This window comes from Candoia aspera, chromosome 8 (genome assembly GCF_035149785.1).
Source record: "Candoia aspera isolate rCanAsp1 chromosome 8, rCanAsp1.hap2, whole genome shotgun sequence".
Lineage (NCBI taxonomy): Eukaryota > Metazoa > Chordata > Lepidosauria > Squamata > Boidae > Candoia > Candoia aspera.
The window spans coordinates 16153991-16166272 of NC_086160.1; the positions used below are offsets into that span (position 1 = coordinate 16153991).

The following is a 12282-nucleotide window of genomic DNA, read 5'->3' on the forward strand; positions in this document are numbered from 1 at the left end:
TTATTTCACCATTTCAATAAGTATAAATTAAATATTCAGAATTCTAAGACAGTGTTTTCACTGTTTATCAGTATTCCACTCACACACGGAACAAATAGCTATATTCTCACATTTAAACAATCCTCATGTAAGATTCTATATTCAGTTTTATTCGTTACCTGTGTCAGGCCCCCATCTTCTAGCAACATCTCACTAGTAATGCAGCAGTTTATGACTGTTTGCCTCAGGAACGTTTCATTGTATTATCAGGATACAAAAATAGAAATAAGCAGATAATTTAAAGAGGATTCAGCTTCTGTCTACTATTCTAAAAAGCAGGATTGCAGACTACTATAAATCTATGTTTCATAAATTCATGTAGTTTTTGACTAGCAATAATGCAAACTGAATTGGAGAAATTTCTAATGACTTAAGCATTTGGCAGCATTTAAACAGTTCAGTACAGGATTAATCTTCAACCAAGCAATTAGAATACATTTTATGCCTGTTATCTCAATTGCTCAACCAGCTGGATTACATCCTACATAAACGTCAAAACCTTTCTTTCACTTTTGCTGCTTAAGATTGCCACCTGCAGTCTCGCTACACCACCATACATACAGTATTATTTCAGTTTGAAGATCAGAGATATCAACTGTAAGATTCAGAAAAGAAAAAAAGAAAAAACACAATTTTCAATTTTTTCTTGATTCTAAAATTGCCAAGGTTCAAAGATGTTCAGGAAAAGCTCTGCATAATTCATTACTCTTTAAACTAAAAGATTTTTCAAATTAACACTCTAACAACACATTCTTAGTAATGTATTGAAGACAGCCATTTGGGTCATGATTAATCTACAGCAATGCAACACTGAAATGGGGGTGCAGGGGAGGAGATTTAAGCCTTTATCTCCATGTTGTTTTCCAAGCTCAAATATTATCCTTCCTCCCCCTAAATTATTTTGTCCTACAGAAGACTGGTATTGGCTCAACCAGTAATAACTTGCTTTCCCTCTGAAGCCAGTAACAATCCAGGAGCTATTCCTTTGGGAATCACAGAGACATAAATATATAAATATTGGAAAGGAACCTGAGAATCACCCAGTCAAGTCCAGCATAGGAATCCTCTACTACAGCACCCCAAACAGATGGCCATCCAGACTTTGTTTGGACACCTCAAGAATCTACTACCTCCCAAAGCAGCCTGTTCCACTGTTGAATTCTTAGTATTTGGAAATATATTGTCCAACCAAAATCTACTTCCTTTAATTTAAATCAATTGTTTCCTGTTCTGCTTTCTGGAATAGTTCTGAACAATTCTATCCATCTTCTACTTGACAGCCCTAATTTTTTGAAGACAGTTTCCTACATGCTCAAATATCTGGATTTCTATACTACTCCCCCACCCCACCCCACCCTATCTGGCTCATTCTTTTAAGTAAGTTATATCCTTCAATCCTTGCATTCCATGCAGATGTTTTGTCCCACCAGGTTTCAGTTATGAAAAGCTCACACAAAGACGTGAAAATGCAATCTCTTCATATATAGCCTCAATCACCTATTGCCTTCTAACAGGACAAAAGGACCAGGGGAAAAGAATTAAGTATTTAATTAGGGTCATGCTGTACCTAAGCAATTTTTATTCCAGAAGTGGGGGAAGAAAAAGCACCTGACGGAGTTATACAGATGTTTAAGATTCCAATCCAATTTCAGATTGCCTTGGGAGTACCAATTTATAGGTAGGTAGGTAGGTAGGTGGCGCTGCGGGTTAAACCGCTGAGCTGTCGATCGGAAGGTCGGCGGTTCGAAACCGCGCGGCGGGGTGAGCTCCCGTTGCTCGTCCCAGCTCCTGCACACCAAGCAGTTCGAAAACATGCAAATGTGAGTAGATTAATTGGTACCGCTTCGGCGGGAAGGTAACGGCGTTCCGTGAGTCATGCTGGCCACATGACCCGGAAGTGTCCTATGGACAACGCCGGCTCCAAGGCTTTGAAACGGAGATGAGCACCGCCCCCTAGAGTCGGACACGACTGGACTTTACGTCAAGGGAAACCTTTACCTTTACTTAGGTAGGTAGGTAGGTAGGTAGGTAGGTAGGTAGGAAGGAAGGAAGGAAGGAAGGAAGGAAGGAAGGAAGGAAGGAAGGAAGGAAGGCTGAAGTGCAAGAAATCTGTAGAGAGTGTTCCTTTAAAAAGTTGTACTACCAAAAAGCCCCTGAGGTTCTATTTTTTTTTTTTGGACAGACCACTGAGAACATAATACTTATATCTCTGCTAAAATGCTTACTCAGTATTTTTTTGTAATTAAAAATGAAATTGCAGAACTATCTCAACAACATAACTTAAGAGTGGCGTTTTTGGACAATGCATTACACTAGAATTAAGAATACATTAATGTTATCAACAGACAGTTCAAACACAAATGTTTCTTTTTTTAAAATGTCATTTAAACCAAGAACTACACAGAACCTATTATATTGCTCAATGATTCATCATTTCTAACATCTATATTACATATGACTGGTATATTTTATTTTAAATGCAAGCATGTTCTTTTCACCAAGCTTTGAAATCAAAACAACTGGCCTGTGAACTCTAAGTTCCCAATTCAAATCCTACCTTTGGATCAATTTCTATATTTTAGTGCTATTAGAACTACCATAGGAGTACGTCAGGGTGTCTGTATGTAAGGAACATTCAAACCTTGGGTAGTCTGGGTGACTCACAGCTTGGTCACAGTATTGTTGGACAGCTCTTCCTCAGAAAAGAGCCCAAATAAAATAATTAGATTAACAGAAATGGGAATTATATTAATATTACTTGCTATAATCATCTTTAAAAAGGGAAAGCATAGTCCACACACTTTTAGAACTAGACTCTATTTGTAATATTGGAATCAGATGAGATATCAGGAAATACAGTAACTATTCAAAATGCATTAGATAGTACACAAAAGGAAAAAGAAACTGAACGTATACAGATTGAAATAAACTAGTTATTATGAGAACATGTTTCAGGCTGCATCCTGCAAGCATCCTAAGAGTAAGAAAAAGGAGATTATTTTCACAAATTCTTCCTTCTACTATAGCTCTTAAACACTGATTTGGAAGAATTGTGCAACCTTCCCAACAATATAGAAAGTAACACAAGTGGAAAGTGCTTTCAGTATTTACTTTAGTAATCTCTTCGGTTGATTTTCATTTTCTTGCACTGAAGAAGTTTTGAAAATTACAAAATATTTATTTATTATGAAAAAGTATATAGCTATCTTTATCAAATAACTCTGGGCAGCTAAGAAAGCATACAATAAAAAACATACAAAGAGTAAAAAAAACATGCCAGGTAAAAATAATCAACTCTCTGACTGGCACAGAGCAAAACACACAGACTTGGGCTTTAATAATATCTTGGCCCTAAAGCCCAAGGGAACAGCCAAGTTTTTAAGGTCTTCTAAAAGGCATTGGGGCCCTCTGAACCTTTTTCCATCTGGGGACAGGATATTCTGGATCCAAACTACTAAATTTTATATAATTATATTACTAGTGTTTAAAAAGTGCCTGTAATCTTTCAATTTATGCCAAGTGAACTGTAACACAGAAAGAGAAACAATGCTTGATCTCACATAGGTAATTCGTACTATGGAAGAGAATTACTGTATGTGACTAACCATTAACTAATGCCACATTTAAGGACTGAATCATCACAAACATTTGATGTACTAAGATTTAGCCTCCATAATAAGACAGGGCTATGAAAGAAGGATCAAGCAAGAAACCCTAAATCGTTTCTTGCTTCTCATAATGATTATATCAATAAAACAAAACCCAAACAAACAAACAAAAATAAGAAAGCACACTACATTCAGCTTCAATACATTACGCTTTCCACATTACATAATACACTTTCCATAATTTACAAACTGCAGACAGGTATTTTTCACAGAATGGTGTATGATTTGGGCACCATTTAAATAAATGAGCCCTTCAGCAAATGGTACACAAACCTCCATTTTCATGGCAAAACTGCTTGTAGTAGTCCAAGTATCTGCTGATAAAAATTACACTTGCCCTCAAATTTCCCATAATCAAGATACATCAAATACATACTGTAATTGGGATGCAGAAAATGAATGCCATCTTCATCTATAGTCTGTCCTAACGAAAACAAACTGACGCGCCTCATTTTCAACAGTTTCGGAGAGTTTTCACAGACTGTACTTCCAACATCTAAAACTACGTCTCCTGACAGGACAGAAGGCACAATTTTTTTAAAAAAATCCATGCTTGAGTTTTACCATTCCTAGAACATTGATTAAAGTCTGTTCAACAGCCACAAGCAGAAGTCCAGATGCTTGTGCAAACTTCCTTGAAGAACCTTTACAAGCCATCTGTTTGTGCTACTTTACATAATGATGTCATGCTAAACTTGGGTGGTGCACAGTTCAAACACCAGCAAGCCAACAAAGAAAAGTTGAGAAAGTTTTAAAGATGTACATTTTAACAAACGAAAGCAGCCCAGGTATTAGAAATACCCTGAGACTGTGAACTGGAAACATAAACCAGTAAAAGTAGCAAATAGATAATTTAAAGAACATAAATATACCACATGCGTACATATAAAGACATGTTTCTACCTAATTAACTGGAATTTTTAGTTTTAACTTGTAAGGGAGGAGTACACTTCTGCTCTCAAAAGATAAGTTATCATTGTGAAATGTTTGTGGCCCTTGCAAATATAGTTACCAAGGTTTCTAATACTCTGGGGTAAGTATTCATTCAGACTATAACTCAAATTAAGTTGTAATTACTTTTTTTAAAAACAAATCATTCTGCCTCAAAAGGACTGTCCATAAATAGCAATTTAAGTCACAACATTTTATACGAAGTATTTTCTGTAATGCTGCATTATTTATATATTATTCATGGAGTAATTTAGGAACCACATGTGCAGCTTTCATTTTTCTTACTCAAAGGAATGTGCAATGTTTACATATTTACATATGTACATACATGTAATATAACATATATTACATATAATACATATTTTAAACAGAATAGCATTAATGAGACAGGTCTCTTTGAAGAATCTTAGCCTATATGTATTTTCTAATTTCTGTGACTTACTATTTCTTATATATTTGCTTTTATTTGTTTACATATCTTATAGGCCTTGTTTTCTGCATTTACTCCAGAGCAGTGTGATGGTTATACATGTAAATTTGCCAGGTTTAAAATTTAAGTAAAATACTTTCAGAACAAGAATTTATTGAAGCTAATGCTAATATATACTGCCTAAAGTTTCATATCTTTCTGCATTTTATCAGGACAGAAATTCACAGATTTTCAATTCAAAATCTCTAATGAAGAAGTCAAGAATTATATGTATTTACACCAGAAAAAAGCAGAAAGAGACATCTGACTTTGGGTTTATACACTTGAATCTAATCACCCCAACTAAAAGACCTTGTGCAGGTGGGAAACTTTGTTTTAGCATTCAGCTTTATCCACAGATCAACAACAGTTTGTCTATGAAAACGACACAGGTGATTCAACAATACCACCCAGAAAAGTAAGCTTTGCGCTACATCATGGATGCAATGAATGAACCATAAAGTGTGATAAGAGAGTATTTCTTAGGTAAGGGCTGAAGGGGAGAGGTAGGAACTAGCATAACTCAAGCCAGAGAGCACCACTGTGTGAACACTGAGCAGGTACATTCCAACCCCAAGGCTAGGAAGAGAAAAGCCAAAAATCTGTTGATTTGAAAAGGCAGGGAGCAGGCTTGAGCATTAAAACCTGGAGATAACAAATACAGATACCTTGATTTCTGTGCTCTGCAGCAAGCAGATCATCTGCATCTGTATGGCTTCTTGTGTACAATAAAGGAGCTTATCTAGCAGTGTGAAGTATGTGAAGCTTCTGCTGCTATCTAGCTTCTGAACAAGTGGTTGAGTTTCTGGAAGAGCAGAGATTTATAGCCGCCCCTAACCTGAAGTCTTGCCGGCTAGTACTTGGAAAAAGCAGCAGCAATGCTCATGCAGTAATACTAAGGCTTAATAGTATACCAGAATTATGGGTTTCTCAAAATAAGTTGGCAGAATGGAAGTCCTACTGCAAATGCTAACAACAATTTTCTGGTCCTTGCCAACCATACTTCTGAGCAATACCTGAATCAACCTATATTAGATTCACTTGCACTGTTTACAACCTAACAACATATAATAATATAATGAATTCTCAAAAAATAGCATGTAATATTTTGAATAAAATTACTCATTTACTGTAATCTCCTCTGGAAATCTTTTTCTATGGCTACCTTGCACACAACACATTTTATTTTTGCAGGCTATTCTATTGGATTAGCAATAAATACAGAAATGGCAGATAGATTATTGATTATGGTAGAACTTTCAGGTTTCAAAGTTACTTAAAGATTGTGCTTGAACTTTCATAAAAACAAGATAGCCAACAATATCAGTATCAAAAGTAACACTTTGCACAAAATTCTTGAATCAAGGAAAAAGCTATGCCAAAGGGTCATGTAGCACCTTCATTAGAATTTAAAAACTTGTACCATTGAAAAGAAGAGGAAGGAACTTGTACTCACAGCTTGCCACTGAAGTGATCTCTTCCCTTTTATATTGCCCCTTCAGGGTAAACTAACTTTGGCAAATCCCAAGTTAACAAATAAGAACTGGATGATGCAACATTAATTCTACAGAGGGGAGAAACCTTCTTCCAGGCACTAACAACTATTTTCACAAACAGTACAAAGCAACAGTAGTGGACACATGGAGGGCAGGTCTGAGCTTCTGAGCAGTTTGAATGACCTACTGTGTAGGCCTCAATATATAAAAAAGGTAAGAACAGATTAACCATCAATCACAACAGTAGTCGCTGGTGATAACATTTGGTGATGGTTTTTTTGTTTTTGTTCTTTGCTATTTTCAACAGAATAACAGGATACCTGAGAGAAAAAAATACCTACACTGCAGCAGATTTAGAATGCTATGGCCATGTTTAACAATAAATTCTAGGACAGTAATTCCATATTGGAGCATCTTTGAAATTCTGTTAAATTTTTACCAATTATTTAAAGGTTATATATAGTACTGAAATGTAACAAATGTCACCTCAGTTTAACCTGATAAAAAATTGTATCTTTGTGCTGAAAAAGCAACGTTCTTATTTATCGTTGGATCTGACAGCATTCTGCTGAATGTACACTTTAAATAAGAAGCACGAGCATATTCAGTGAACTAAGGATACTGCAAATTTTCCATTCAAAAATTAAGAAAATGCAATATTATGAAGCTAGGTAAACAAAAGCCAATGGCAAAACAAAATACATTAATAGGTATGGGATTTTGTTAGAAAAGCTGAAGTCACAAATCCAAACAGATCCTAAATTTAGGAAAAATATGCAAATTAATTGCAGCATGTTTCCTCAAACATAAAGAAAAACATTATTTACATTAAATAAGTATATATAGAATTATAACTATTAATTCTTATAACAATATATTATATATTGTTCTCTTCTGTTGTATTATATACCTTTTTGTAAAGCACTTTTTATGTATATTTTTTTCATTTTTGAAAATGTATGTAGTTGCATGATAATTATCTTAACATTTTTTGTTCTTGTATTATTTTAAAAGCAATAATGAATAAATAAAAACATAAACACTCATACACATGCCTGTGATATTAGTTTCTATTTCTTAGCATTTTATTACCCAACTTAACAGCCTTTCCTCAGTTTTGTAATAATGTTGACTAAAATAATATCCTTCAATAATGATAATAATAACGGGCCCAAACATTCTTCTTCACAAGAAAGATGATGCAAACATTATTGGAATTGAAAAAACGGTCAATTCTTTTTTCTTCTTCAGAACAGAATCTTTCAATTTTGAAGGTCCCTCGAAATGATAACATAACACTTCAGAGATGGTCCATTACTTAAACTTAATCACTGTTTACTATTACAAACAATGTGAAATTTTGAAATTTGCATTAATTTAGGCTCTCTGTCCAAAAATCTGTGTTTTTCACCAAGGTTGGAGACACATCTGGGTCATGAAAACGTTGCTTACTCCTTGAAATCACAGCACTCAAGTTTCTAAATTGAAAACCACATGACCAAAATATTTTGTTCAGTTTTGAGTTTGCTTCTTTCTGAATCCCATGCTTGGATTAAATCCATCTAATCTGATAAAGAGTTCTCCGCAACTCAAAATACTGTCACTGCTCTGACAGTTCACTTGTTTCTAATAAAGATATTACCCATTTGTTGACTTTGGGGGTAGGGGATGGGAATGCAAATAAAGAGATAATCGAACAAGAAAACTATTGTCTTCATTGTTGAATACATCATCCTCTTCCCCCAAATAGTTTCTTCATGATACATAGTGGAGGAGGGACCACCTGGAGTCCCACTTTCCATCTCTATTCTGCTACTGCTATGTACTGTACATAAAAGGGTTAAAGCTAGAATAATCAAAAGCCACTTCCTTTTGGGCTGCTAACTGTTGTTCAAGTTTTCTCTCTTCCTGCTTTTGCCTGTCTTTTATTCCATTTTGCCAGTTAACTCTATTGAGATGTTTGCTGATGTTTAATAAACAAGCATCTAGCTGTATTTTTTGTTAGCTGTATTGACTGGCATGTGTTTGCTCTGATCTGGATGTAAGGATTGACTGGGGGTGTGCTGGGCGCAAACTAAACTGGTAATTTCCCAGAGGGTTGTGTGCCCATCAGGGAGCCACAGCTGGGCTCTGAGCACCTAGAGCACTTCAGGCACAAACAGGGAACTGTTATCAAGTTTGTTATCAGAAAACCATAAATGTATTGTGCAGTGAACCAAACTTCACAATGAAATATCTCTTGAGAATGTAATTGCCACACTAGAGGCATACCAGCATGATCTGAAAGATGCAATTGAAGGGAATTCTGTAAACAAAGTTAAAGGGAGAAATATAATCTGTCATTACTGCAACAGAAAGGGGCATATTAAAGTAGAATGCAGAGTTTACAGGGGTAAGACCCATACAACAGGGAGAGATGAGATCAAATGTACTAAAATAAACTAATCAAGTCTGCACAGGAGTTGCAAAACCAACATGGTGCAGACAAAGAAACAGTGCTTATGTTAGTAAATAAATCCTCACTTGAAATTGGACATGATTTTGAATTTGAAAAGAAAAACAGGTTTTTGTTGGACAGTGATACATCAAGTCAATATATCTGCAAAAAAAAGATGTGTTTATAAGCCTTGATGACCCTCACTAGGGAAAAGTTAATTTAGCTTATGGAGTATTGATTGAAGTATATGGAAAAGGCAGTACTGAACTAAAATGCCTGATAAATCTTAACGAAAACAGGAATATAATATTTCAAGAAGAATATTATCTACCTGAATTGGTTCCAAATTACCTAAGTCTATGTTACCTTTTGCATTGTGGTTGTAAAATTGTGCTGAAAAATGGACTTTGGACTGTTAGGAAGGACCATGTAATAAAGCTAATGGAAAAACACAATGAATCTAATTTGCTGGAGCTTATGCAATCTAAAACAAACAGAGTAGCAGGATGCATGCATAATAATCCTACAAATGGTGTAGAAGATTTGGTCACAGAGATGAGTCTGTCATTAAGAAAATAAAGGATGAGGACTTAGTAATTAAGACTAAGTTTGTCCTTGCAAGAAACAAAAGGAATTAAAAATTGATTGTTGTTAAAAAGCACACACACGAAATAAAGTTTCCTGGGCTCTATTCAATAAGCCAGCCAGTTGTTGGAAGATGTTATGGTCCCATGCCAATCAAGAAGAAGGGCAGCAAAAACTACTTTGTAACATTCACAGACTATCATTCAAAGTATACAGTCGTGTGAAAAAGTGAGTATACCACATTCAAATTTTTGACTTTTTCAACCTATTTCAACATAGAGATATTTGATCTTAATTTCAACAACACAGATAAAGGGAATATAATAAAACAAATTACATGCACCATTTACATGTTGTAGTCCATTGTGTAATTTAAATAAACATACATGCAAATTTTGCATTTCAAGGAGCTGTACTTACTTTTTCACATGACTGTACATACACCTGTTACCCAGGAGTGAAGTATTTGAGAAATCCAAACTGTACTGTGCGTACATAGAAAATAAGTTCAACAGAAAAATAAATACCTTGAGCTTCCAGGTGAGGAATGGCAAGCTAAGACATCTCTGAATGAGCAGAATGACAACTGTGGCTAAGATTGGACTGGCAAGTAGACCGGTCCCACAGAGCCCCTCCGGATAAGAAGAGGACAGGCGATTGCCTCCTTGTGCTCTGGACAGCTGCTCCTTGTCAGGAGACCTCAGGAATGCAGTTTACCACAAGTTTGAGTGCTGGGAGGCAAAGGAAACCATCATGCTCTCAATTGCAGCAAAGCCTTTTAAAGGACACTGAGTTCACTAAATCACTTTCTAATCACTTTTGGAAATTACCTATGCAGCTACCTTAAGGATATTCAAAATCGTCAAAGCAACAAGTTTGAAAAGCCACCTCATGAATTTACCTTTGTTCCTGAATAAAAGAAAATTTAACTGTAAGCTTAAGAACTTAAAGAATTAGAAATACATGGCAAAAAGCTAAATAAGAATCTGATTTAAGAAGCAATAAATGAATTAAGGGACCAGACAAACTTGGAACAATGGAATATTAGGGCTTTTGCTATAAGATTTTGGAAACAATTACATAAACAAACAGCACATTTGTGGGAATCAACATGTTCAGTCAACCCTAAGTCAAAACAGAAACTTTATGATTTCAGAAATGGACCACTAGAGGGAACTAAAGATTCCAGACAGAAAGGGAAAAGAAAAAAAAAAAGGGGGGGGGGGACTGGAACTTACAAAATGACAGAAAATGCTTTGACATTTGAAATACTTCAGGAGATTTTTGAAGAATGGGCTCAAAAAATAGCAGCTTCAATCTCAGTAATGATGCATGCTTCTATGAATAATTATGTCCCAAAGATATTTAAGAAGAAATTATTGAAGCGAAAGAGAATATCTTGGAAGATTTACAAGATAAAGATATGAAACAAATTTTGCCTGATGCAGAAATATCAGAATATAAAGAATTTGCAGAAGTATTGGAAAATAAAAAAAAGATGGACTATAAGACAGAGAAAATAACTAAAGTGGAAATACAAATGACAAGCCAAGAAAGTGACCTGAATAAGGACTTTTTATTGGACTTACAAAAAAAAGTCAGTTAAAGTCTTGAAAAAATCTTCAAGATGGGAAAAAGAAAAATGGAAGAGAGATCAAATCCTATGACAGCATCTGAATTAACTAAAAATTAAGATCGTTAGAAGCAAAAGGAAGGAGTACCAGGTAGGTTTGTTTGATCAAGGTTAAAATAAAACATATTTGTATAAATCTGGGATCCCTTTACAGACCTTTTGCTGACACTAGGACTGAAATGTTAATGATATATGGATTTGTGTATGGATAAGGGATGGATTATGGGAAGGAGATACCTGAATGTAACGTTATGGGGGTGATGAATTATTAAATTTGTTTGTACTTGTGATAAAGATCAGAAGCTACTTCTTTAAATATTTTTTCTTTCTCTTATTCTTTTTTTCTTTCTTTTCTCTTTTTTCCAATGACTTTATTCTTTTTTTACTTTCCCTTCTTTCTGAGTTTAGTTTGTATTTTCTTTAATTATTATTAAAACATTATTAAAACTTTCAATAAAATTATTAAAAAAATAAAAGTAAATACATTGAAATCTGATAACGGGGAGAGTATTTCAACTGGGAATTTTAAAATTATTTGAACAACAAAGTCAAAAATGAAAAAACATTGTTAGGGCCCTGAGCAAAATGAGGTTGTAGAAAGAATGAATCAAAGCGTGATAAGCATGATAGAGTATCTTCCTGGTTGATGCAAGGTTACCAGACTATTTGGTAGGGAGGGGGAAAAGCACTTAAAGCTACTTATCTGCAAAATAATTTCCCAACAAAAGGTGCAGGTAAAGCCTCATATGAGTTATGGAAGGGGAGCAAACCCAACCTGCCCCTCCTAAAGAAATTTTGATGTAAAGCTTATGCATTTATCTTTAATGAAAAAAGGAATACATTAAATTGCAGAACCCAGTTAGGAATAATGCTAGACTATCAAATAGGAACAAAAGGCTAGAGTTTGGGACCTAGAAATTAAAAAAGTAAAAACATGCAGCGTTGCTCATTTCAATGGAAAAAAGATTAACCCAAATGAACTGCAATACTTATATACAAATCAG

General features: G+C 34.9%; 1 protein-coding gene across 6 annotated transcripts in view; it reads right to left on the reverse strand.

Moving 5' to 3' along the window:
* The window catches only part of FRYL (FRY like transcription coactivator), a 127335-nt gene extending 117080 nt beyond the window's left edge, over window positions 1-10255 (reverse strand). For 3 of the 6 annotated variants that reach the window (XM_063310414.1, XM_063310412.1, XM_063310411.1), the window contains exon 1: window positions 4084-4358. In XM_063310414.1, coding sequence (XP_063166484.1) covers window positions 4084-4258 — 175 coding nt within the window. In that variant the 5' untranslated portion in view covers window positions 4259-4358. Of the gene's footprint in view, window positions 1-4083; window positions 4360-10172 lie in introns of those variants that run through there. The other 3 variants (XM_063310416.1, XM_063310413.1, XM_063310415.1) reach the window with 3 other exon arrangements.
* Between the last annotated feature and the right edge of the window lie 2027 nt (window positions 10256-12282).